Below are 26403 nucleotides of genomic sequence, written 5' to 3'. Positions count from 1 at the left end.
AGAGAGAGAGAGAGAGAGATGGATGGCAGGGAAATCCTTTCTGGAACCAGTTAATCTTGAAGGCAGATCTATCTTTGATTTAACCAACTAACCAACTCATTTTTGTTTGTGCTAGTTCAAATTGCGTTTTGTAGTTGCAAAGAAAAGAGCTCTCAAAGAAAAGAGCTCTCATCCGGACACTTATTATGCATATATTTTAGTTAAGGTAGAGACATATGATATGAAGAAAATATTTAGCCATAGGGAAATTTACAATTTAGATGAAATAAGAGACCTTTGTATGAAATAGTAGTAGGCAACATTATATATTAAATTACAATTCCCAAATGAGTATGAGTGAAAATAAATTCTGGGAATGGCAGAAAAAAAAGAAATCACATTTTGTTGGAGTGGTTGTCAAAGAATGCATACACAAAGAGAATAGCAGTCATTCTAACTAAGACATGTCAAAAAGGTATTTAGGGGGGCCACCAGGAGGAAGGAAACAAAGGGCAAAAAAGAAAATGAAGAAGAGATGATCCTACCCTTTATTAAGCAAAGAAATTCCATTATATATATACTTCTGTGTGTGCTCTTTTTTAATGCTTATAGTTTACAAAAACAAGACACTCCACATCCACTGCAATCTCAATCAATGCTCTTTCCTTCCTTCTTTCTGATTTAGATTTTTCTCGTCGTATCTCATACATCCTCACTCTCTTTCACAGGATCCATGTGTAAAAGAAGCTAAAACACAATAGTCAGCAAGAAGTGAGAGATTTATTTCCTCCACCCTGAATACAGAACCATCAGTATGAAGAATTTGCCCAGAAAGCAAATCTATAAGAAGTACTGAAACATCACTGCACAAGTGAAAAAGATCTCTCACCATTGTCTTTCTGCGCCATCCTCTGGCAGTCAGCACTTAGCTTCTCCTCAAAAGAAATGGTGAACAAATATGGAAACCTTTTGGGTTAAAATAGCACAAATATATGAGCCTACCTGAGAGAATTACTCATCCATCTCTAGCCTACATCCATAAGGATCAATCAACAATATGATAAAAAGCTCAACTTGCCCCTTTTCATAGCAAGGAGGTGCTCAGTCTCTTGGCTGCAAGGATAACTACCTGGAAGTTGCCACTACACTATGAAATTTGTTCCTTCCTTGATATAAATATTGTATTATTTAAAATAGGCAATTGTGACCAGGAGGAATAAGACAGTATTTCCTACTACTCCTGCTCCTGTTCTGTGTCTCATAGTATAAGCTCAACATTGAACTCTGTTGAGCAAGTGGATAAATCAGTCTAAACAATGGCAAGACTCTTTGATGATTGTCAGGGTCCTTTTCCACAAATGTGACCCCATTTATTAGCATTATTTCTATTCCATTTATTTTGAACATTCAAAAATATTAGAGTGAAAATTACATAACAGGGACTCTGACCATGCATTGAACTTGAACAATGAAAAAATAAGGGCCCACCTTCAAGGAACCTTGGTCTTTGTAGGTAGACGCACTCAAACAAATTCAACAAAGATATACTGCTCCAATGGAGGTTTTTACAAGGTACAACAAACAGAGAAGAAAGTGTAAATCTTGCTCTACAAATTAAGTAGACTTCTCTTTGAAGAGTGTCTTGAGTCAATGTCTAAAAGAACAAAAGTCTAAACTTTTAATATGAAATATTTACACAAAATATCCCTAGTAATTATCTCTAGATTAGTCAATTTGGGGATACTTATTTTCTTCTTTATTTATTTATCATATTAAAACCAATATGCTCAATTTGGAAGGAATGTGTCCTTGGCCTTCCACTTGGCTTCTCTCAAGCCTAGCATCTAATTTGTCTAGCCCAACTGATGACTTGATAAAACTCTAGTTAAAAATCTCTTTTAAAAACCACATCCACACCATCACATTCTGCTGGCTTTCCTTTTGAAATACATCCTGACCATGGAGGAGAGGGTCTTCTCTATCTACATTGAATTCAACAAAGCATCAAGAACTATCACTTAGTTCCATCAACCTTCAAATGCATGGACATTTCCCCCTAGATTCTTCTGTAGTGATAGGACCATGAGCAATCCTTAACATTTTGGGGGAAGGATGTGTATTTTTGTAAGCATTTTAGAGGGTAATTGAGGGAGGCTGCCTATAGGCCAGTTTTTCTGGATATGGGGGTTGTGTAGGGCTAGTGAGAATTTTCTATTTTAGCAATGTGAGGAAGCCATTCTAGAAAGAGAGAGCAGTACACTGGTATAACTTACTACCACATTTATTGTGTATGAGCTGAGAAATCAGATTATAGAATTTTTCTGTGGTTGGAAGGAAAATACAATTGTTATAGGTAGGAATAGGGAAGTACTTTAGAAGGCACACTGTTTGGTAGAGGAAAAGGTGTGACCAAAAAAAAAAAAAATGTACTGATAGAGAAAACTGCAGAATTGAAAGTCTTAGGACTTTCACATGACTTTTCAGTATCAGTAGCATTGAAGGAGTGAAGAAGTCTGAAAAGCTGTGATTACAGAATGGTGAACTAGTTTGAGATTTCACAGAGTTCCGGGCAATGCAATTCACCTAGCAAGGCTACAGAAATGGGAGCCTGAAGTGGAAGTGTAATGAAGGTCATGGACATGATGAGATCAAAGAGCTGTGAAGCCAGAGTGATGAACGGGTCATCTGTCCACACATGAAAGCCGACAGGAATGATGGCAAGTTTGGAGGGGAGCAGGAGAAGTTAACCCAAGTGATAATGTACTTAGTGAATAGGATGAATAACCCAAACACTGGTAGAGACTAATAAGGAAGAAAAAATAGCAAAGAGACATTGACAATCCCTCCCAACTCCATAGTTTTAGTAGAAAACACAGCTTCGTGGTCCTCTGAGGTTAGCAAAGCTGATTTGTGAGTAAAATGGAACCTGGAGTCACCAAGGACTTTGGAGAAGGTGAACATGTGCTGAGGGGGAGAAGCAAAGAGAAGCATAGAGCTAGGTGGGGGTAATGAAGGACTAGGCCACTGGATGGTAGCAAATGGTCACTGAATTTTACAAGGATAAGAAAAATGAGGGAATTTTTTTTAGGTTTCCAACAGTGCAACTATGTTGAGAGATAGGTCTGGCGGGGAGGTCACTTGCTATTGCCTTGTACTTTCCTGTGTCTTCAGCTCTTCTTGGAGACCAAATGATTTTTGTTGAAGAGTGTCTACATTTGATAACAGACCAGACCTGGAAACCTACAGGTTATTTGGCCTCTGGAGCATCTGAATTTATTATGTCACATATCAGGGCCCTGTTAGCAGGTGTCACACCTGTTCTAGACAAAAATCTATCCCTGGATCAAATTAGAGCACAAAAGAGCTATTTTAGTCCCTCAGAGCAAATCTAAAAGGTTTATTTTACACATTTATGAAAGGGTAGAGGTAAGATTCCTCTTGTTACAGTCTGGATTATACAGAAGCAAGGAAGGAAGTGGGAAGATATGGTAGCATTGACTTGGACTTGGCAGTTAATGTGGAGATACAGAAAAGTCGATGGATTCAGCAAGCTTTGGAGATGTGTGGCTTGCTGAGGGACTGAACGGGAATTTTCATGTACTTCCAGAAATTCTGCCAATTAGAAATTCATTGGATTTGCAGTCTTTTCTAAAAATGCAAATAAATTTAAGAAGCTTATGACTCGGGCAGGAGTGTAATTTATTCTGAATTAGTTCCACCAGTTTACTTCTGATATCACCTTGCGGAAGTCAGTTATACTAAAGAGAGGAGAATTTTACTTGGGGGAAAAATGTTTCACATAAGGTGAAAGGTGAGAGGCACTGAAGGTGAGAGTCTTTTGGAATGAGAGAAGCATCAGGGAGCCCACTGAAACTAGAGTGGTATGTCAGGATTGGAGAACAAGAGAACAAGCAAACTTTGGCCTTCTCTTCTTGTAATAGAAACAATCATCACAGCCAGGCGGGGTAGCACAGGAGTGTAATACCAACAACTCTGGAGGCTGAGGCAGGACAATCACAAGGTCCAGGCCAGCCTCAGCAACTTAATGAAACCCTGTCTGAAAAGAAAAAACTAAAAAAGGACTGGAGATGTCGCTCACTGGTAAAAAGCCCTTAGAGTCAATCTTCAGTACAAAAAAGAAGAAAAGAAACCATCACCAGTACCATCTCAGAGAAGTGACTATTTTTGGTCAATGTTTAAAAACAATTTCAATTATGTTATGTCAATGATATTAGTTTATATTTGGTAGCTGGTATGTAGAATTTTGTAAAGCCTCAACTTGTTTAGATATAAAAATGTTAAAGTTTATTATATTCTTTTTTCTATATGTATTCACATGTTATTTTTAAAAAAAATGAAGCTATAGATTCTAAAATGTTCAAAATGTTATCTGTGATTCAAATCTTGGTATATATTTCAAACTTCACATGAAAGCCAATGCTCAAAACTAAGATAAAACTACTGGAAAGAATGAGTTATGGGCAAAAAAATTGGCACACTCCTCACCAAGACTTCTTGGATGGAGAAGCTGCACTAAAAAGAACAAAAACAACAACTCAAAACCCAAGTAAAACATTTCTCTTATGTTTTGTTTTGTACTTGTAGTTCTAATATGGGAAGGCAATTTTTTTTATTAAAAAAAAAGAAAGAAACCAAACTTCACAAAAAGCTTCAGAAAGTATTAGTGACATATTTGGGCCAACTAAACATTGTAAAACTTATTATATCAAAAGGCAAAGCCTTAAATGGCAAGATAAAAATAAAGTCTTGGTGCTAGTCAGTAAAATTTCCATGGATGCATGCCCTTCCATGTGAGTCACAAGTCTAAGGTCAGGTACACTCTGGCTATGAAAGGAACATACTGTGTTAGCCTTAAGTGCTGCCTCCAATCCCTCCTCTGCATCTGGCCAAAACTCTGTCCTGCCTCACTTGCATGGGTCCCAGCCACATTCACCAGTATTTCATCCCTCACTTCTTAGTATTCTAGTCCCTGCCTACTGCTGAAGATAAAGGCTGGAAGAGCAAGACTCCATAGAGAAAAGGAGCATTGAAATGTGGACAACATTATTGTCCACAGCTACACTGCGTATTTCTATAGATGATTAAACTGAAGCAAAATTAAGTTTTAAGCCTAGCTCAAAGTTCTAACTCAGATTATGCTTTAGAGTTAGAACTTGTCAGGTGTTCTCTGAAATTGTTGGAGACACTTCTGTATGCATTTTTCATATTGGTGCATATTTTATAAACAGAGGTACTGACTACTTTTGTTCTCAACTATCTTTTCAGATATTTATGTAGCAGACAGCTACATAAATGAAAGATAGAGATGGTATCTCCCTCCACAGGAGAGGGAAAGTGTGGGTTTTTTTCCTCAATCTAACAAAAATCTGGGCAAAAGGCAGACATATTTACTGCCCATTATAAAAGATCCATACTCCCTAAGCTTAGGGTTCCTCTAGTGAAAGAAAAACAGGAAGTACTGAATTGTCACCTAGCTGGTGAGTGGGTGTAAATGTTGGGAGTTTGCCTATTGCTATTGCTGTAACTGAGAATATTATTTGTCTCTGACCTAGGTATCTCATGTCTTCTGACAACACCTATAAAACTGTGGCAGGTTGACTTGTGAGCTTGGAAGCAGGGTAAAATTTCAGACCATTTGCAGTTTTTGACAGAAACATAAAATCTCAGTGATAAAAAATCATGCAAAAAGAGAAAATATCAAGTACTGTGAAGTTTGATGCTTGATTTTTCAGATCTAGGATGATGTAATTACCAGGTTTTGAGCATTAGTGATGATATGTAACATGCTTTATTCTTCAAATTAAATTATATACACATATATACATGCATATAGAATTTACTTGATTTTTTAAAATTAAACATATGAAAAGGTTTATTTTTCTGGCTTTATACAATAAAGAAAGCCAACAACTGAAATTAAGTCACACAGTTAATAAGTGATGGATTTTAAGTCTCTGGTTTCAAAATTTGTGTTTTGTCAACCTCCAAATAAAACACAGCTAAAATGGCATAGGTCATTTGGCTATAAATAAAATGTCTAGATTATATAGTGTAATGTTTAGTCTTACCATTTTTCTTTTTTTTAACAGTACTTAGGTACTGACATGCTGTTATCTAATCTGAATTCAATATTAAATATTCAGCATTCACAATAAACAAAAATGTTTTTTATTTTTATGAATATTGAGTTTATATTATATATTGTGTAATCATAGTAGCATCTACAACAAAAGCTACTGTTTATAAAATTTAGATCAGAAAATAATGCTGCAAATACATTCCTTTAAAGCTACACATCTAAAAAAAATCATCAGCTAGAGAAAGATAATATGGTAGTAGAAATAATTCCATTTAAAAGGCTGTGTATTCCATGAAACTATCTTGTTAGTCACAGAGACAAATAGAAAATTAACATATTAGACAGACTGGGAAAAGGACTACATATGTCTAGACTTTATAGATGTTCTTGAGAATGAAAAATATTTAAAACAAACGAAGACAGAAAATACTTCCTAATTTTATGGAAGCAAAATGTAAAATGTAGGCTTATATAAGACTTGCTTGGGGAATTTTTTTAAATCGATAATCCACTTCAAACCATAAACAGGTTTTCACTTCTATGATTCCATTCTCCTAACTACAATGCTAAAAAATTTAATGTTCTGAATCAACCATTTTGAAACATAAATAACAACAGAGGAAAACATACTTTAAAAATCCACTGAAGGCTCTGTTCAAAATGCAAACAATATTTTTTCAGATTGCTTTAACTAATAGAATGCTGCGTATTTATTAATATAATATTAATGGAAGTAAATTACTTTACTTCTCAGAAAATTACGTTTTTATAAAATTAAAAATGACCCAGTTAGAGCTTACCAAAAAATTATAGTCAATTATAATTGTCATATAAAACAATAATTACAGAACCAAATTTATAGAGCTATTTATTTAGAAGTGTATCTTAAATTGAAAGTTGAATTACCAATTCATTTATATTTTACTTCACTATAAATGACAGGAGGAGACTATAGTCCTAACTGCAGAGCATGCCAAAGGGGTTTAGGTTTGCTGTGGATAAGGAAATCCCAGGGAGAGGCTGATAGGCTAATACATATCATCAGTTTTCTGACCACTAAGACATAAATTATTTTAAAAAAAAAACAGAAATAAAGATATGCATATCTAAATTCTAATTATGTAGTGAAATACCATCTAGGGGCATAAACTATTAAATCTTAAATGGATTTTAAATAAGAAATCCGAGGAACCCCTTCACCAATGAGTTTTAAAGTAGGCCATAATTTTGTCCGTGAGGGTTTATTTCATCTATAAAGGCTTATATACCTTCTGATGTTTTTTCCCACTGTGGGAATCTATGCAGAAACTGGAGGAGGTCATTTTTATCCCAAATTCCTAATATAGTCAAGACACAGAATTTATTCATTCAGTATCCTTTCTTAGACATGTACATTCTAAGGGATTTGAGAAAGGAGAAAAAAAATTTAAGATCAGAATTACTTAATCATAAAAAAACAATTTAAAAAAACACAGAGTTTTATATAACTAAGAACTCTAAAACAATTGCTTTTAAGACAAAGCAGCAACTATTTTAAAGACAAGCAGAAAAGAGGAAAAGAAATACACATCTAGAAAATTAGAAGGAAAATGGAAAATAAAAAAATGCCATTGCTAGGCTTATTATCATGATCTTCCCAACAGCAAAACCTGTGGATTATAGAAGATATGGAGATAACAGAACTGAGAGACAAAGGACCTAAAGGTGGTATTCCGAGACCTGGTAGCTTGGTGTCTGCTTAAGACACATATGTCACGAGTTTATACACAAGGAAACAAAATGAAGATTACCTGGAAATCTTCTAATTATTTGACATAATCCTTCCTTTCTGCAAAGCTGTTGCTGTATTTCTGGCACTATATTTATCTGAAAAGAACAAAAAGGACTCTATTGAGTTAGGTATTCATAAATGGTAAAGCAGAGGAAACACAAAAACTTAGAGTCTAAATGTAAAGCACAGTCTACACCATCCACACCCAACCTTCAAATTGAGTCTACATTCATATTCAGAATATGAAAATGATTTGATAACAAAAAATGTTGCCCTTAGAAATCTTCAAAATATTTGGGAATGCTTTTGAAAGCTGTTTTTAGATTTCAAAGTTGTTGCTTCATATAAAAGGAAATACTTATGGCAAATATAGTAACACAAAAAACTTGACTGTTTCAAATTTTGCATTGCAAAAAATAGTACTAAAATACCTCAAAGTTAACTAAATTCCAGAGATCCAGAAGCCTTCAGTGATTTGCATCACACAGTTATTCAGTGGTAATTCAGTGTTAAATCTGTTTCAAAACTTTGCATTCAGTCTTCATACTGAAGGGCATTATTGCTTTCAGACATGAAAGCCAATCACCACAAATTTCTATTTTAAGCAAAATTGCTTCTTAGAAAGACTTGTAAGTTCTATCATAAATTCAAATATAGTTTTTTTTTTGCTTACAAAGAAAAGATGCAAACAAATTTAATTCTCTCCTTTTGTGAATTTACAGATTAATAAGCTGTCATCAACTAAATCCCCAAACTAAGGCTACATATGGTAAAACCTTGTTAAAACCAACGAAAAGAAATCCATGTGAATTGGCTTAAAAATCAGATTCATTTTGGAGACATTATTGATTTCCTTCTAACTAATTCATCCTAACTTAACAAACCATTGTAGTTTCTCCATTGTGCCCTGCTGGCATGACTAGATAAAAGGAACTCAGCTCTTCTTGAGGAAAAAAAAAAAGAGGACACCAAAAAACATGGGTTATAGTATCACTTTTGCATTTAATAGAATTGTCACATTGAGTGTATCTTTCTGCCTTATTTCAGTTTATTCTTTGTAAAATAAAGCATTGAGAGCCGTCTCTGAGTTCTACTTCGGGTCTAAGATTTTATCAATTCTATAATTAGCTGTAGTGTTTTAAAAAATGATTCATTAACAACAGTGCTTTGAAATATTGCATCAATTAAATATCCTCTAACATTTGCAATCTTATTAACCTGTTTATTTAGTAAACTTCCTTTCCCTCAATAATAGGTAGAAGAAGAACAAACTTTAGCCCAGATCCTATATGAATGAAGCTTGGGCTTCAGCAGAACCCACTACTGCATTAGGAGCACCCTAAATACTGTATTTTTGTTAAAAGTCTACAAGGATACCAAAATCTAAGTTGCTTACACTCATTTGCAGTGGGAATTGGGAAAAGGCTGTCAGGGCAGTAGATTTTTTGTTTTAGGGTTGTATATATTTCTCAAATTCAAAAATGAGAGTTCAGGGTCTGATGGTAAGAAAATAAGGGCTCCCATAAAGCTCTGGATGCTTCAATTCAGAATTCTCGAGAGGAGCTGGAGGGACTGGCAGAACACTGCTAAGGTACTGAGAATCCAGAATGGAAGTGATTGTGGTTGTTTAAATGAACACTCAAAGTCTGTTTCTAAATTAGATTCTGACAAGCTTTGAAAGTCAATGAAATTGAACCATTTTCTCCACATAAGGCAGCAATCACACCATTGCTAGTGACTTGATAGAAATACTCAGAAAGAGATCCAGTACTACGTAAGCAGCATCAAAGGGCAGAGACTGGCTCCATTTCTTTTCTAATTCTCTCCTAAAGGGTTCAGAGTAAACGTGCTGCACTGTGGATGCAACTGTGTTATGCCATCCCATCCTATGCACACTGAAGGGAATTGAGGAGTCCTGGTGAATGAACAGCAATAACTACAGAATTTATGTAGATACAGCAATGGTAGAATACGGCTAGCCAGTATTTCAGACACAAGGATAGATTACTGGGTCTTGTCAAAGAGATGACTTGATGTGAGGCACAGGTTCAGGAAGATAAACTGAATCAGGAATAGCAAAGGACTTGCTTCAAAAAATCAAAGTCAAGCCAAGTGAAGCACCATCCTATACTTCTTCCTCCTATTTCCCTTAGTCACCCCATGCACACAACCCAATGACTTCTCCATGTGCTCTTTCCTCCAAAGTATATCTTTAGAATTCTGAAGAGTGGGAGACGATATAATCGTGGTGACATGTGACACCAGAAATATCATCTCTATTCAGCTCTGGAACTGAGCAACAAATTAAGCAGTTAAATGAGCAACTCACAAAAATTGACATTAGACCAGTAGGGTAGAGGACAGGGATTGAGGGATAGAGAGAAGGGGAGCGGGTAAGGACATACTAGGGAATGCAATCTACCAAACTATTCAAGTTGACATAGAAATAAACCACAATGATGTATATATATGATATATTTACATATCTGATATATATTCCACTGTTGTAGTTGGGATGTGAGGTATCCCCCCAAATCTCCTGTGTTTCTATAGGAATATTCAGAATTAAAAGAATTGAAGTGTAAGAGCTGTAAACTAATCAGTCCATCCTAGTTTAAATGGGCTGAATGGTAACTAGGCAGGTGGGGAATGGCTGGAGGAGGTGGGACACTTGGAAGCCTGCCCTGGAAGGGTACATCTTCCTAGAAGCCCTTTCTCCCCCGCTCTCTCTAGGCTTCCCTGCTATGAGCTGAGCAGCTTTCTCCACTGAGCCCCTGGAACATGTTGCTTTACCTTGGGCCCAGAACAATGGAGTCTGCTGTCTATGGACAGAGACCTCTGATACCATGAGCCAAAGTCAACTTTTCCCTCTCCGAGTGGTTCTTGTCCCATATTTTGGTCATCACAATGGAAAAATTAAAACTTTCACTCATTAAAATATCAATAGAAAAGAAATCAATAGAGTTGAGCAAGCAGATCTGAGGAGGGAGAAAGACAGGGAAAGGGAAGATTGGGGAATGAGATTGATTAAATTATGTACATATATGAATAAAACATAATGTATCCTATTATTATGTACAATCACAATGTAGCAATTTAAAGCAGAAATAAGGAGCAACTGAGTACAAAAAGGTGAAAACATTCAAGGGTCATGGATTATACAGTGTTCCAATCCAACCCTTTGGATTATTAAAGCTAATAATGTTCTCCTATATCTTAATGCCTTTTGTTTTTAAATTTATCACAAAATATATAATTTTGCATCATTACTAAGTGGAATATCATCAGAGTTTTAATTTGGATTAACTGACTTATATAGTGAAGAGTTTCTTCAGTTTAACTTTGCAATAATTTTCATAGCTTTTACTTTATTTCTAAAGAGCAATTTTAGGTTCACAGCAAAACTAAGCAGAAGGCATAGAGATTTGCCAAATATCCCATGCTCCCAAGTTTCAACATCCTCAGCACAAATGGTACATTTTTTACACTTGATGAACCTACACTGACATGTCATTTTCAGTCAAATAATCATTTTAGTAAATACCAATATTACATTGGGTTTGAATGCTTTAAATACAAATAATACAGTGTCTGTATTATACATAGACTGCAATTTTTCTAACTTGGCACAAAACTTTTTTGAAAGGTCTAGTACTCGTATATAAAATAATAATGATATTCATACCCTGGGATATTTCCAAGAGATGAAATTGGGAGAAATAAAATGCTCATTTTAAAAGATTTTGATCCCAGCACACCTTCCACAAACTTAATCTGTGATAATATGTATTAATTTGTATTCATTAACTGTTGTCAGAAGCAAAAGAAAAATCACTCTTCTTTTGAGACTTATTTCATTAACAAAAGCAAAAATTACAATGAGCATTTAGAAAGTGTGCATAAATCAGAAAAAAACTAAAACCATACTAATATCATTAACTTGTTAAGAAGAGTAGACATTTGGATTTGAATTATTGATAAACTGAAAAAAGTACCTAAGAATCTAGTCACTGGAATAATGAGAGTAACAAGCACATAACATTATCTCTTAGGAAACTGTTTTTTTTAATATATCCATAGACATATTTATGACTTTTATCAAAAATTAGTCCTTCTCCCAAACTATCCAATGTCACCAGCAAAGAAAAGAATTAATGAGAAGAAATTTTTAAAAAGCTAATCAAAGAAAGAAAGGTTTTTGTTTTTGGTTTTTTATTTTCCCCCTTCCCAGGTGTTTCACAATTATCGTTCCACAAATTTCACCTGACAGAGCCCAGCATGCTTTACAATAACAACCATTTCTGTAGTTCTCAGTGTGCCAAGTACTAAAAACAGCATCCTGATTTTAGGGACTACTAATCCTACAAACATTTAAAGCTAGAAATGAATCCCTCTGCTTTGCAACACCAGCACCAGTCTGTTTGAGATGAGATAGAGCCCCAGTTACTAAACTTAGTGTTACCCAAATAGTGGCTCTCACTTCAATTTCAATGTTACACAGGCCAAGACAGTTTTAAATTCATGTTTCAATCTTCCTGACTAGAGAGACTCATGGCCATTTCATTATCAATTACAGATATTATGATCACTTCCATTAAGCACTAAAATTACAAAGTTCTAATGTGGCTAGTAATCCTTGTTCAAACAGGTGCCCTTTTTCTGTTCCCTCCAAGGTCATTGACAATTCCACAACATCCCCAGCCAAGTTGAAGCAATTTCTGTTTTGACTATTTATGTTATTTACATAAATGTGTCACGGTTCATAAAGCTTCAAATTATTCACTCTCCAAAATGATAATGATCTACATGTATCATTGAGAATTTATGTATTCTTTAAAAATACTTATTAGGTTAGGCTGCAAGTTTAGTGCCCAAATACTTATTTTGAAATGTTCTATTGATATGATTGAGAAATCAGAAATTTGAAGTCAGCTGCCTCGGTGTGAATCTTGGTTGCTTTATTAATTAGCTATGAGCCCTTACACAAGTTTCTTAGCCTCTCTGTGTTTCCAGCCTCATCATCTGTAGAGAATGCACATGAATAAATATGTAAGCACTTAGAACGGGGCTTGGCACATAGTAAGGTAATGTATTAGCTATTATTATTCATTGTTTTCTATCTTTAACGCATCTCCTAGCTATATTTCACCATTCCCATTGTCACTCCACAAGTCCAAGTCATACTCATCTCAGTACCACATTATTGCAATAACTGGTCCTTGCTCACTGGGTACTTGTGTTAACATAGCAGCCAGAGCAATCCTGTAAAAACTGTAAATGGACTCATGTTACCTTTCTGCTCAGAATCCTCCAATAGCCCTCAACCTCACCAAGAATAAAAGCCATAGTCCTTACAAGGGACCCCAGAATCCCCAACTATTGAGTCCTCCACTATGAGTATATCTCGGTCCTCACCTCCCAACTACACTCATTTTACTCCAGTCTCCTGGGACTCATATTCTTCACACAAGCAAAACACCCTCTTTTTACTGTATGCCCATTGTTTCCTTCCTCTGTGTCTGTGGTTTTACCCTAGTCCCCAGTATAAGAGGCCATCTTCTAGGCCATACTCAAATGTTTCTTTCTTGGTGGAATCTCCTCCACTCATCTAAAACTCAACCTCCCAGTGTTTTCTCACCTTAGTTTATTTTTCTTTTTTAGTACTAAGTACTATAAAAGTACATTTTTGTCATCTAAAGAATCCATATTTTTATCTAGTGATCTCTTTTCCCTTTTTCTCCATATAAGTAACTAAGCTCCCTAAGAGTGGGGAAGTTTTTTTTTGTCTATGTTGTTTGTTAACAGCTATATTCTCAGTGCCTAAAACAGTTTTTAATACAGATGTTTAATAAATAATTAGAACGAACAAAGGGATAGATGAATAAATCAATGAATGGATAAAAAATAAATGAATGATTTGATAAAGCCAAGAATAATGTTACTGAGACATTCAACAAGGAAAGCCTCTCAGGGATTTTGTGGCCTGAATCTTGATAAATGGCAGTATAAATTTAGTGTAAAAGTAAGCCTCAAGACAAGAAGTTTCTCATATGAGACTTTTTCTATTTTTTTAAATAAAAGTAATCCAGACATAACCACATTGATAGAAAGAACTTTCTTATAGAAGATTTCCAGTAAATTATTGTAAATGGAATGAGAGAAATAGGAAATTGACATTAGATGAATCGAATAATAATTATTGTGGGAAAGATCTATTTCTAGATATTAAAATTATTAGGCCAAAGTTTAAAGAGAAGATATTAACACAGTCTCAAGGTATCATTCCCTATGATATATATTAATCACAAAGGGGAAAAACAGTAATTCCACTGTGGAAAAACCCATAGATGCCATCTTCCCCAACAGATGAAGGTTAACATCACTACTAAAAAAAAAAAAAAGCCAAACAGACATCACATGCCTTCTGATATTATGAACTGAGAAAGGCATATAATTTCTGTGACATTCCTTTCAAAAATCTGTAATATTATTATAAAACTCCAGATAAAATCTGGGGGCATAGCTCAGTGGTAAAGTGCTCACCTAGTATGCACAAGGCCCTACATTCAATCCCCAGCATCGAAAGAAAAAAAGCAAGAAAGAAAAAAAAGAAAACATCAGGTGAGTCCATATAGAGGAACATTATACAAAATACTTGACTGGTACTTGAAAAATGTCAAGGTCATGAAGGAAAAAAATGATTGAGGAATGGTCAGAGATTGGAGGAGACTATAGAAAGATCACAACTATATATAATAAGGGCTGTTAGATTGACTCCTAGAACAGAAAAAGGACATATAAGTTTTAAAAAATGAGAAAGTTTGCATATTGTTTACAATTTGCTGAATATTTTGTTTTAATGATAATTTCTTAGTTTTGATAAAGGTACCATGTTTATGTAAGATGTTAACCTTAAAGTTCAGTGAAGGATATGTGAGAAACTTTGTATTATTGTTGTAATTTTTCTATAAAGATAGAACTATTTCAAAACTTAAAATTAGAAACAGAATCTCATCATTACTGACACTATGCTTTGTAATTTCCTTCTTAATTTATTTGTCCTATATCCCTATTATCATCTTCTATGATGGTTAATCTTGGTTGTCCACTTGCATGGATTGAGAATGCCTACAAAATTGGTAAAGCACACTCCTGGGCTTGTCTGTGAAGCTGTTTCCAGAAATAAATGGCATGTGGGTAAGTAAACAGTGCGGAAACCTACTCTGAATGAGTGTGGCACCATCCAATAAGGCAGGAACCCAGATGAAACAAAAAGCAGAAGGAGGAAGCTCAAGGGAACTCGACCAAGGGCAGAAGCTTGATTCATCTTGAGTGGGTACAGTTTTTGCTGCTACCATCATCAGGGACATCAGATTCCAGTTTCTTCAGTTTTTGGACAAGGACTCATACCACTGACTCTCCAGGGACATTCCAGGTCTTCAGCCTTGGACTTGAGGTACACCATTGGTCCCTGATGTTCCTAGGCATCCAGTTTCTTGAATTGAGCAGCTACTGGTTTCCCCAACTCTCCAGCTTGCAGAAAACCATTGTGGGAATATCCAGCCTCTGACTGTGTCAGCCTATCTAATAATGCAAAATTACATGCACATTCTATTGGCTCTATTGCTACAGATAACACTGATTAATACAATTTCTCCATTGCCATCACTGGATATTCTGCTCTATTCTGTCCTCATCACATATTCCACTGATGTCCTGTGACTCTCATGTAAATTTAAAGCTAGCAAATGTCTCAGAGACAGCCCAGTGTCTAATGTCTTCTAATTTTAGGAAAAGATACTGAAAGCTACATTCTCATTGTTCTACATCTAATTCCAGTTCAGATGAAACTGATGAAATGCAAGGACTTTGAGCATATTGAGAACTATGCAGCTATGTAGGCACCTGGGTGATGAAGACATCTGTCACAGAAGCAGCAGCAGAATCCACATTAGTATAGAATGTTCCTCACTGGCCTTTCCTATGGTGGGATGAAACAGGAGGCAAGAACAGGGCATGCAAACACTACTTCTAAGAATATGGGAGATCCCTCTTGGGGAAATTGATGGGAAAGTTGCTGGGGGGTGGTATGCATGGTCCAACAAAATATCAATACTAATGCCAGTGTGAACTCATTTGTCCTCATTTGCTGGTGAAACCTGGCTTTCATTTGCAGGTGAAAGAAAAAGAATAAACAATATGATGCTTTTTAAAAAACACTAGAGATAAACCTGAGGAACTGTGATAATCCTTAGAAAGTGGTGGTGGTACTGAGTCTAATAGACTTAAGTGGCTAACTTAGCAAAGACAGTACATGGTGGTCTCTCAGCCTTGGTACTATTGACATATTGGCTGTATGATTCTTTGTTGTGGGCATCATTACAATATTTAATAGCATCCTTGGATACTAGGAGTATACCCCCACTCACACACAGGTTGTGACAGACCCCAAAATGTCTCTAGATATTGCCCATATTTCCAGGAAGACAAAAATATCTCCTGGTTTAAAATCACTGAGGTAAAAATTGAAGAGAAAAGACATTCCAGGCAAACAAAATACTAAAAATAAAGGTATATTACAGAAAACAGCATAGATGTTTAAGGATCTATAATCAATGTAATATTGCTTGTAGCATAACATCTGAACTAGAAAAAAAATAAGAGAACTATTTGGCAGGTCCATTCACAGAGAAGCTTTCCTTTCCAGATCTTCCCACCTTGCTGTTATCAGCAGGCTGACTTTTATGGGTGGCACCATAGACTCTTTCTTACTAAGTTGACAAGAACCAATGGAAGGCAGTGGTAGAAGATTGGTGCCTAGGCGGAGAGAGTTTTAGGTTCTTATCTCTCAGGCTCCCTTTCTTCAGGCCTGTAATTTGGCAAAGGTTACATTTCTTTAAAGCTTCTTCCTAGTGAGAACACTTTCTCACTAAGTTCTGGCTACACCATTCTTTCTCCATATAAGTAACAACGACACATTCTTTCTCCGTACTTGTCTTAAGACCAGGGGTGGTGGAAACCTTAGGATATTGCTGAACTTTAGATGCCTCACAATCTCTTTTGTTTCTTTGACACTGCCAACATCTCTGTCTAGTTCTCAGTTTCTCCTCGGTTTTACTCTTATAAATGTAGCATATATTTCCTGCTGGAAGGCTAAGGCACCATAAATATTTTAGATGTTACTCTTGAGTTAATGGGAAGTTATTCAAGATTTTAAACACAAGAATCACAAGCCCAATTCATCTTTTTGTAGTTTTCATCTGACATTAGAGGTCAGGATTGATTTCAGGGGCAAAATATTGCTTTGGAAAAAAAAAAAAAAAACAGTGATGAATATTTAGTATTATCCAGGTAAAAGTGCTGATTTCTGACCAGAAAAAGATCCATAAGTGTAAATGTAGAGAGTAGAAACAATATGAAGATAATGTTAGGGGTCACATTGCTCAGTTGGCTCTTGGTAGGATATAGATGACAAAAGAAAGGAAGGGCTTGCGGGGTTGAAGACCATATTTGGATCTTAGGAGATGATGGAGTGATTGATCATGCTTGTAACCAACAGAACAGAAGCTGTGAGAAGCAGTCCAGAGTTTCTGTATGCAACAGCAGAAGCAAATTTATTGGGGAAAACAATGAATCCATATTTTACCACGCTGAGTTTGAAGTGTATATTGGATGTCCAAGTGGCAGTGCTCAGTAAGCCTGTGCGTAGGCAAGCCTGAAGGCTGGGAGGTGCTCTGAATTTTAGATGAAAACTTAAGAAGGCATCTACTACAAATGGTGGTTGAAATTTGGAGAGTGCTTTTAAGGAACCTGGGCATTTAAAGAGTGGCAAGGGATAAGATAGCCATGAAGAGAGGAGAAGGAATGGCCAAAGATTTACAAAGAGAAAGCTCAGCTAGAAGGCCAAGGGAGTACAGAGTTAAAAGAAGGCAAGAGTAACCCAAACTGTCATTGCAGAAATATCAGGTACTCAGGGTGGGATGCTACAGTTCCACTTAGGAAATGGAAAATAACTTGCTTTGGACACTTTTCTCACAGAGAAGTTATAAGTAACAACAACACATCAATTTTTCTAGCATAGTGACCAGCAAATAGACCTTGGCTAATTTTTAGTTAACTTTCTAAAAGCATTTACAAAAGTTCACACAATATAGGCAGTAAACCGTGAATGTCAATTCTAAAAGTTAATAACAAATTGTATGAATTTTATCGTAATTTCAGATATTAATACGAATTTGAAAAAGTCTGACCAGTGTTTTAGAAAATGAAAACTTTACATCTTTCGATGAATATGTGGCCAGGGTCAGCTACACGCTCTAGGCTACAGACTTCTAGATACAGCTGGAGTCCTACCAAGTTCAATAACAGTATCGATAGTAGCTGATGCTGGGGAAGATCCCTTTAAACAAAAAACTGTTGTCATTTCATGGTGAACTGTGTAAGTCACAGCTCATTGGAACTTTCTCTAAATATAGAATGGTTCTAATTTTCAAGACTTTTCTTTTAAACATTGTGTAGCTAAAATGCAGTGTTCAAGAAAGTACATGCACATTTTAAGAGTATTTACCCTTTGATGTGAACTTAACTTGCACATGTCCTCCTTGGACACACAGGGTTTTCCATCAGCTTTCCTTGAAGGCAGACAAATGAGCAGATCCCAGGAGCTCAAATCACCTAACAACAAAAGAATATGGAAAAGAAAACAATTTTTATGAGATATTTTAAAGGTAGTATTTAGTTCCTCAAATTAAAAAATATAATTATTTAAATCTTAGAACACAAGTAACAGGGATCCTGAATTTACTTCAAAGAAAAAGCCAATATTCACAGTAATTGAAATTCAACTTTTCTAATTTAACAGGATTAACATATTTATATTATATTGTAGAGAAAGTTCAATTATTTGAAAAGATATTATTAAATTACTTTAAAAGACTGAAATTACAACAATTTAAGTTGCTAATTTTATAAATTTATAAATTCTTATTTGAAGATTAGAAGGAAGGAAAATTCTGCAATCTTTAAAGATAGAAGAAAGTTGTGAAATCAAATAATGATAAAAAGTCAAAAGAACACATTTTGTCTAGGTTTGGATATTACCACTTTTTTATAGATATAAACATCAAATACACTTTCATCAACTTCTTACAAGAAAAGGAGTATGTGAGGCAGAAAGTAAAATTCAACAAAAACAAAATAGGTTTGTGTAAAAGAAATTTGTGATGTAGCTATAAACAGCACAGTTGAGTTCAAAATACAGGGTACAGTGGACCAATGCAAGTGATATTTCTGCTATTTCACAAAGAACAAAGCTCTTTGTCAGTAAATCATAGTAACTTGTAAAATAATCTCAGGAAAGTACATTCTTGAAAAATATATGTACATTTTAAAAATAACATTTGTGTGTGTATTTATTTTCCTCTACTCTCTTTGGCATATATATTATCATGCCTTGTACAAAATGGGTATCTTAAAAATACTTGTTGAAAGAATGAATAACTAGTTAGGGGCTGGGGATGTAGTTCAGTGTAGAGCACTTGCCTGGCATATATGTATGGCCCTGGGTTCTAATCCCCAGAACTAAAAAAAAAAAAAAGAATAACTAGGTAACCAGTTCCTAATAGGATAATAAAAGTGTTTCCTCATGGAGAAAAAAAAAAAAAAAGAAAGAAAGACACTTCAATGTTTAATGTTGTTGATAATATATAAATAGGTATCCCAAAAATAATCAAGGGAAATTGGGGACACTGAGCAATGTAGAAAATCATTGACATTGCTTAGGAAATTTTCCCCATTTTTGTATTAAAATAATAATTTCTGTACAGATTGCCTCTTGTTGAACAATCCCAAGATAAACACTCCCTCCAAGTAACTATTCATGCAGGTCTCACCTTTCACTTCCTACATTAGTTATAGTGATTTCTGAAAAGTTTAGGAAATAATCAGCTTATCCATATCCCTCTCTTTTCAAATTTCCCACTTGAGAAGCATAATGCTTCCAAAGAAAGGCTTCATAAAAGAAGGGACTCACAAGGCAGAGGGCCCTATGTCAATTAGGATCAAAATTCCACTCTCCACCAATCAAATTCTTCCTGTGCTATCAGGGCTACTGGTTCCTCTGTTTTCAAATGTCTTGTTGCTGGAAGAGAAACCTTACAGACAAGCAAAGGGATTTGGACACTTCAAAGCCCTAGAACTTCTCTCTTGGCTTAACATATACCAAGATGTTGGAAGATAACACAATAGTCAGGCCACAGGGGAAAGGAGAAATGGTGCAGGCGATTTGGAGATGAGAGAAATCTCTTTGCTGTTAGAGCAATCCGGCCTTAGGCTTGAAAGATCCACCATGCTCCATTTAGCCTCCCTTGGAAGATCTTTAAACCAACCTGACAGCTAGAACCAAATACAATATGATGCTTCCAATACTTCGATTTAAACGTGCAGCTGGCTTTTTCAGTCAAAACCTTTGATTTGGATTCAAAGAATTCAAATCTGTTTTCATTCCATATCACTTCTAGCCCAGGAAATACTAAAACCTTAGGGGGAAAAAAACAAACAAACAACAACCTCCTGTCATAAGATTCCCAACTAAATATTTTAAGAAGATAAAGATATGCAAGGAGAAGGATTTTAAATTAAGGACTGCATTGTTTGAGCCTTAAAGGCAGAGTATATATTTTTATATACTCCTCTAAGGCATGCTACCCCTTGCTTCAGAAGGCACACACATGATTTCTAGAGTTGTTAAACAGAAATATATATTTGACCCATAAATGTCTAAAGCTGGAAGACACATTTAAATAATTCAAAACATTCAATTTGTTGAGAACCTCCAATGAGTAGAAATATTGTACTAGAAATATGAAAGAAAACAGCAAAAATAAAAGAACAGACGGTTACTGCCCTTAGCAATCTAGTTCTAAAACACTACAAGGAAATTTAGGACAACTTATAAAGCATCACACAGTTTCTTGACATTCATAAGGATGAAACCTTCTCTCTCAAAAGTATTTGATTAATATTTTAAGTTAAAAATCAATAATTTAAAAACTACTCTGTAGCACATAAATTTTCTCTTTAAATGAAGTAAAGTATAACTGAAATTTTAAGAGCTGTTTTCATATACTTCTTCCCTAATTCTTGCTACCATGATCTGGAAAATGCTGATTGTTTCCACAAAAACTCCTATTCCCCTCACTGACTGCTATATCAACCTTGAAAACCTCTAGTTACCAGTTATTCATTCAGTAGCTCTTTCCACTCTACCTTTCTATTTCCAACAATCACAGGGTAACTAACTCCCTTCCCCCGTCCACTCCTGTGCTCCATTTTAATTTTTTATGAAAAGAATTTTTTATTGTTGTTTGTTTTCTTGTTTCATGAGAGATTCTGTGTACTCAACTTTGATTAAAGAAATTACAAGCCATGGTAAAATGTAAGAACTGGAGAGGGAACAAAGCACATACAATAACTAAGTAAATCACATCCTTGGAGCATTGGGGATGAAGATGTATATCTTAGCAAAATTACAAACTAATATATATGGCGGGGCTTGGGGCCAATGTTCCAAGTGCTAAAAGTATGGACATCTAGCTGGCCAATGTGAAGGATCTACAGCAGAGATCACAAGCCTGGAGGCACACAGACATCAGATGGGATGCCTTTGGCCTGCATAGTTTGTTTTGGTTTTGCTTTAATTTTAAGTATTTGCCAAAATGCAAATGTCAACACAATCCACATAAAATTCCAGATTTTGGCCTTCATTGAAAACTTGGAAGCTCTGGAAACACAAGGTCCCTGAAGGCAGCAGAAGGCTGGTGCCAGCTTCCCACATGTTCTCCACCTGGCCCTAAGTCTGCCCCAGTTCTGCATTTCGTAGCAGCATATAGTGTTAGCCCTGCTGGAAAATACTGGTATGCCAGGTCTCCTCTATTCCTTGGTCATTTGGTCAATTGATATTCATTTTTTTTCAGCTTTTAATGAGTTAGATAAAGTGATTTTCTTAAAATGAATTCAGGCAAGTTATTGTTTGGTCCATGGGTTGCAGAGAAATGTCTGAATATACCCTTTGATCTCCAGAAGATTTGGCATGGTCTTCCACAAGGGTTAGGAAGTTCATTTCAACTCCAAGTACATTTTGTAAGTTGTGTTAAAATTGGCAAGAACTGAAGTGGGGCCTCTCAGAGTCCTTGTTACTCTCAGAGCCTGGACAAATAAGAGTGGTCTGTGGAAATCTTTTTTGCAATGTCTCTTTTGTTAGGTTGTGAAATAAAGTGGCCAATGAGCCATGGATGAGTGGACTGACAACAACTTTTCTCCTTCAAAAGCTCACTTTGGACTCTTTATCATGTGTGCCTGCTTTGGGGCTAATACCCTAGTGACAAATGACCTAGGACAGGTTCTTCCTAGGCATGGGGGCAAATGTTCTTTTGGGGTATCTTTCTCAATGTGCTCCTTCTGCCCCTAGAAGATTGACATTAGAATTATAAGAGCCAAGAAGTCATGGTTGGATGTAGGGGGAGAAAGGCAAAGACCTTCGCTAGTTTGGATGGTAGTTTATTAGGTTTTCCTGGCATGGAGAAAAATGAGAATTCGGTGTGGTTTAGTTTTGCTCTTTAGAATACTGCATTAGAATTTGGGGTCCAAAGCCATAACAAATAAATAATTAGTAATAATAATGATATGAATATCAGCAGCTAATAATTCTTGAGTATTAATAATGTGCCAGGCATTATTCCAAATATTTGTATTAACTCATGTATTCCACACAATACTGTACTGAGTATTTTTTTAGAAGCACAGAGAGGCTCAATAATTTATCCATGGTTATCTATCTGGTTAGTAGTGGGAACACAATTTGAATACAGAAAAGCCAGCTTTGGAGGCCATGTCCTTGGCACCGTTATCCCTTCAAAGAACAAGGAGGCAACAGAAAAAAATGTAGCTATTGATGCCTTTCATGTATTAATTTATGAAGTACTTCCAACAACCTTGTTGTATACTTTCCAAAAGAGTAGACTGAGACACAGGGAGAAATCATCAAATTGCTCCTTTTCAGGTATTGTTCAATGAATCTATTTTCTCTTGGGACCTTGGAAAAAAGAATGACTCTAACATGTATAGCTCAGGTATTCTAGACCCATACACAGCAATAATAGTCACTGCATTATTAGCACTGCTGCTGGTAATTTAAACTCAATCTTCATACATAAAAGGAACTAAATAGTTCCCAAATGCTTGTGAGCTCAGAAATTATAAATATTGAGTTGACTTTCACCTATTTTTGAAAAGAAATCCATAAATTATTTTAAGAAGGTTAATATTATATTTTTCATTTTACAAAGAAATCAAAGCTCCTGGGTTAGACCAGCCAAGGTCTTGAATAGAGAGGTCACAGGGCACAGTTCTAGGGAAAACAGGATGCGGATGTTCCATTCTCCTCCGAAAATGACAAAAGCATGAACACTGTACAGGCACCTCTCCTAGAACTACTGCTGATAACACCCATCACTGTCGTGCCTCACAGTGTTTGCTCCAGAAAAGATGAGGACTCACAGCCTATTTTAGAAGGAGAGATCAAGGTCCAGATTTATTAATTGAGGCATACAACAGGAGACTGTAGCTTATATCTCTAAGTGTTGTCATAAGCCAGCTAACATCTCAGTGTTAAAAACGTAAGAGCTATTTTTAAAGGTTTTTGTTTTGTTTTTTTAAAAATCCAGAATCTGCCCTTAGGAGTGAGGCTGCCCTTAGAGTATTTCCAGTCTCTTTCAGGCAGCCTGCCAGGTAAAGCAAACAATTGTTTCCTGGCTCACAAATGACCTCCCTCCTTGATAAGGTCTGCAGGATCAGTAATCTAGAGAAAAACAGAGAACTCTGAGATAGCAGCATTCACATTAGCATCATCATATGAAGGCTGTTTATTCTTCAGGAATGAGAACTTTGGCATGCTGTTTAAAAAAAAAAATTATGACCATCAAGTTCACTCTTGCTTCATTTTTATCCACAGCATTTACAACTGACAGGTTGCATATTTCTTGTGTATTTGTTTATTAGTTGTCTTCCCTTATTTGAATATAAGCCCCTTGAGGGCAGGGACTGTGTATTCTGTTTCTTGCTTTAGTCTCAGTACTTATGGTAGTGGCTGGGATACAGGAAAGTAAGTACTTGCTACATATTTGTTAAATGCTTAAGTGAGCAAATAACTGACTGTGAGCAGCAGATGATAATTAGAACATAATCAAAATCCAGTCTGTAGAAATGTTATCATAAAAATCAAAAATGGAAGAATAGTAAGAAAAACATTAGTTTTTAAAAATTACATTAAGATATATTTGGGTTCTTAGCTAGTAAGGAAAAAGGAGGAGAATCCAACAAAAGGAAAATAAAGCCAACTATTCATTGTGTTTACAGAAATTATAAAGACAAATAGCAATTTCCAAGAAGAGAGGAAACTCTTTCATGAACAGTTCTACTTTTGATTGAAGCAGATTTATAAAGTATGGCTTGGAAAATTAATTGGGCTGAGAGTTTCTAGGACACATAACTATCAAAGCTACAGAAACCAATCCTCATTTATTTATTAACAGTATTAGACAATCATATTCCATAAATATACAACTATAATATTTTCAGAAAACCTGTTTTCCTTAGGGTGAAGAATTAAAGATGTTTAATTTCTTTTTTCCTCCAGTGCATGCAAATGAAGCTCTCTATCACTATGCTATACCTCCAACCCCAAGATGTTTAATTTTAAAATAATTCATAATATTTCTTTATAATATAACATAGAAGGTTTTTGTATACATTCACAACTCTGTCTGTATAACTTTCTTTTCACAACTGGATTTTAAAATTCTTGCTGAATAACAAAGTCATACTTTCTCAGTAGCCATCCTTTATCATAATTAGTAGATGGTATTACATTCATGAGAACATTTTTAACTTATTGATGATAAATTAGGGCCTATGCTTGATTCTCCAAGACTGCTGGGACATAAATTAGCCAGTACAAATACCTATAGCTTGTCTTAAATCTCTCAAATTGCATTAAACAGTTCCCTATTCTGTACTGTTAATGTGATTGATCTACAGAACAATAACATAGTGCTTATAATTAATTTTATTCATGGCTGTTCTTTAAAGACAAGAAACATTCACCTTATTGTTTCTAACAATCATTATAGTCGATGTTTATTGGATTGAGAATTTCCACTTTCAGAATTAACTTTAAGAGAATTATAAACAAAACCTTGAGATCCTCAATAAATTACAGAACATGGCCACAAAATGTAATTAAGTCTGGTTCTTGATCCCCAAGAGCCTGGCTGTGGATGTTTGCCCTATCTCCATACCCTTCCAGGGCTGAGGATGAAAACTTTGTTTCACAATAGAGAAACTTCAAACCATTCGCTCCCTGATGCTCTAAAGACACACCAGGGATGCAGTTCTTCTGTCCTGATAGCTGACCTCTTTCTGCCATGGGAAAGGTGATAGAGATCATTGAGATGGTTTCTGGGAAGAGTTCTGAGCTCCTGAAAGTCTTCTAATCTACTCATGACCTCAAGAAATCCCGACTATCCTTAAACATTGCAAAATAAAAGATTCCTGCTCTGAAGAAACTTACTGTTAAGAAAGACATTAAAAGAAATTGATGAATTTATTCCCATGAAATAAACTCTTTTTTGTAATTTTTAGATTTACATGACAAGAGTGTGTGTTTTAATATATTATACATACATGGAATACAACCCATTACAATTTTGATCCAATTCTTGTGGTTGAACATAACATGGAGTTACACTGGTCATGTATTCATATGTGAGCATAGGAAATTTATGTCCGATTCATTCTACTATCTTTCCTGTTTTCATCTCCACTCACTTCCCTTCATTCCCCTTTGTCTAATCCAATGAACTTTTATACTTCCCCTCTCTACCCTCCCTTATCATGGATTAGCATCCACATATCAGAGAGAACATTCAGCCTGGAGAAAGCAGCTGATTCAAGGGCCAGAACAGTAAATATACAGGCATGTAGTATCAGGAAATAAAAACCAAAAAAAAAAAAAAATCATTTTACTCAAAACCAAACGGAGCAAACAAAAAGCAATGATGGGAGAAATGTCAAAGAGACACTGGATCCAGTGGTCAACCTGAAACAATCTAAGCAACAAAACAAGTAAAATATTGGATTGCAACCTAAAATATAAAATGAATATCCATGAGTCCATGCTGATGCAAACAAATGACTGAGTAAATTAAAAAGTGGACATGAAAAAACAAATCTCCCAGGCAAAAGAAGTCCAAATAAGTTATGTAGGTACTCTGCCTTCAAGGAGATACAGCATAATTTCCCACTTTAAATAAGAACTGTGTATAGTGACTCTCCCAAGAGTTCAGCATGGAAAGCAGAAATAGAAGGATAACTTTACAGTGTGGAAAAACCTTACAAATATAACCCCAGTCAGGTGATCAGGTTAACACCAACAGTGCGATGTCAGCTTGATAGTACATGCCTGTGTCAGTCAGTTCTGGAACCAAAACATCTCACA

General features: G+C 35.5%; 1 protein-coding gene across 2 annotated transcripts in view; it reads right to left on the bottom strand.

Moving 5' to 3' along the window:
• Cped1 (cadherin like and PC-esterase domain containing 1) overlaps positions 1 to 26403 on the bottom strand; it is a 253823-nt gene that overhangs the window by 180882 nt on the left and 46538 nt on the right. For both annotated transcript variants that reach the window (XM_027926517.2, XM_071612805.1), the window contains 2 exons: positions 18418 to 18524; positions 7870 to 7945 (listed from right to left, as the gene is read on the bottom strand). In XM_027926517.2, coding sequence (XP_027782318.2) covers positions 7870 to 7945; positions 18418 to 18524 — 183 coding nt within the window. The remainder of the gene's footprint in view (positions 1 to 7869; positions 7946 to 18417; positions 18525 to 26403) is intronic.

This window comes from Marmota flaviventris, chromosome 1 (assembly GCF_047511675.1).
Source record: "Marmota flaviventris isolate mMarFla1 chromosome 1, mMarFla1.hap1, whole genome shotgun sequence".
Taxonomy (NCBI): domain Eukaryota; kingdom Metazoa; phylum Chordata; class Mammalia; order Rodentia; family Sciuridae; genus Marmota; species Marmota flaviventris.
Note: the sequence above shows the minus strand (reverse complement) of the source record. Positions and strands in the feature narration are given on the sequence as shown.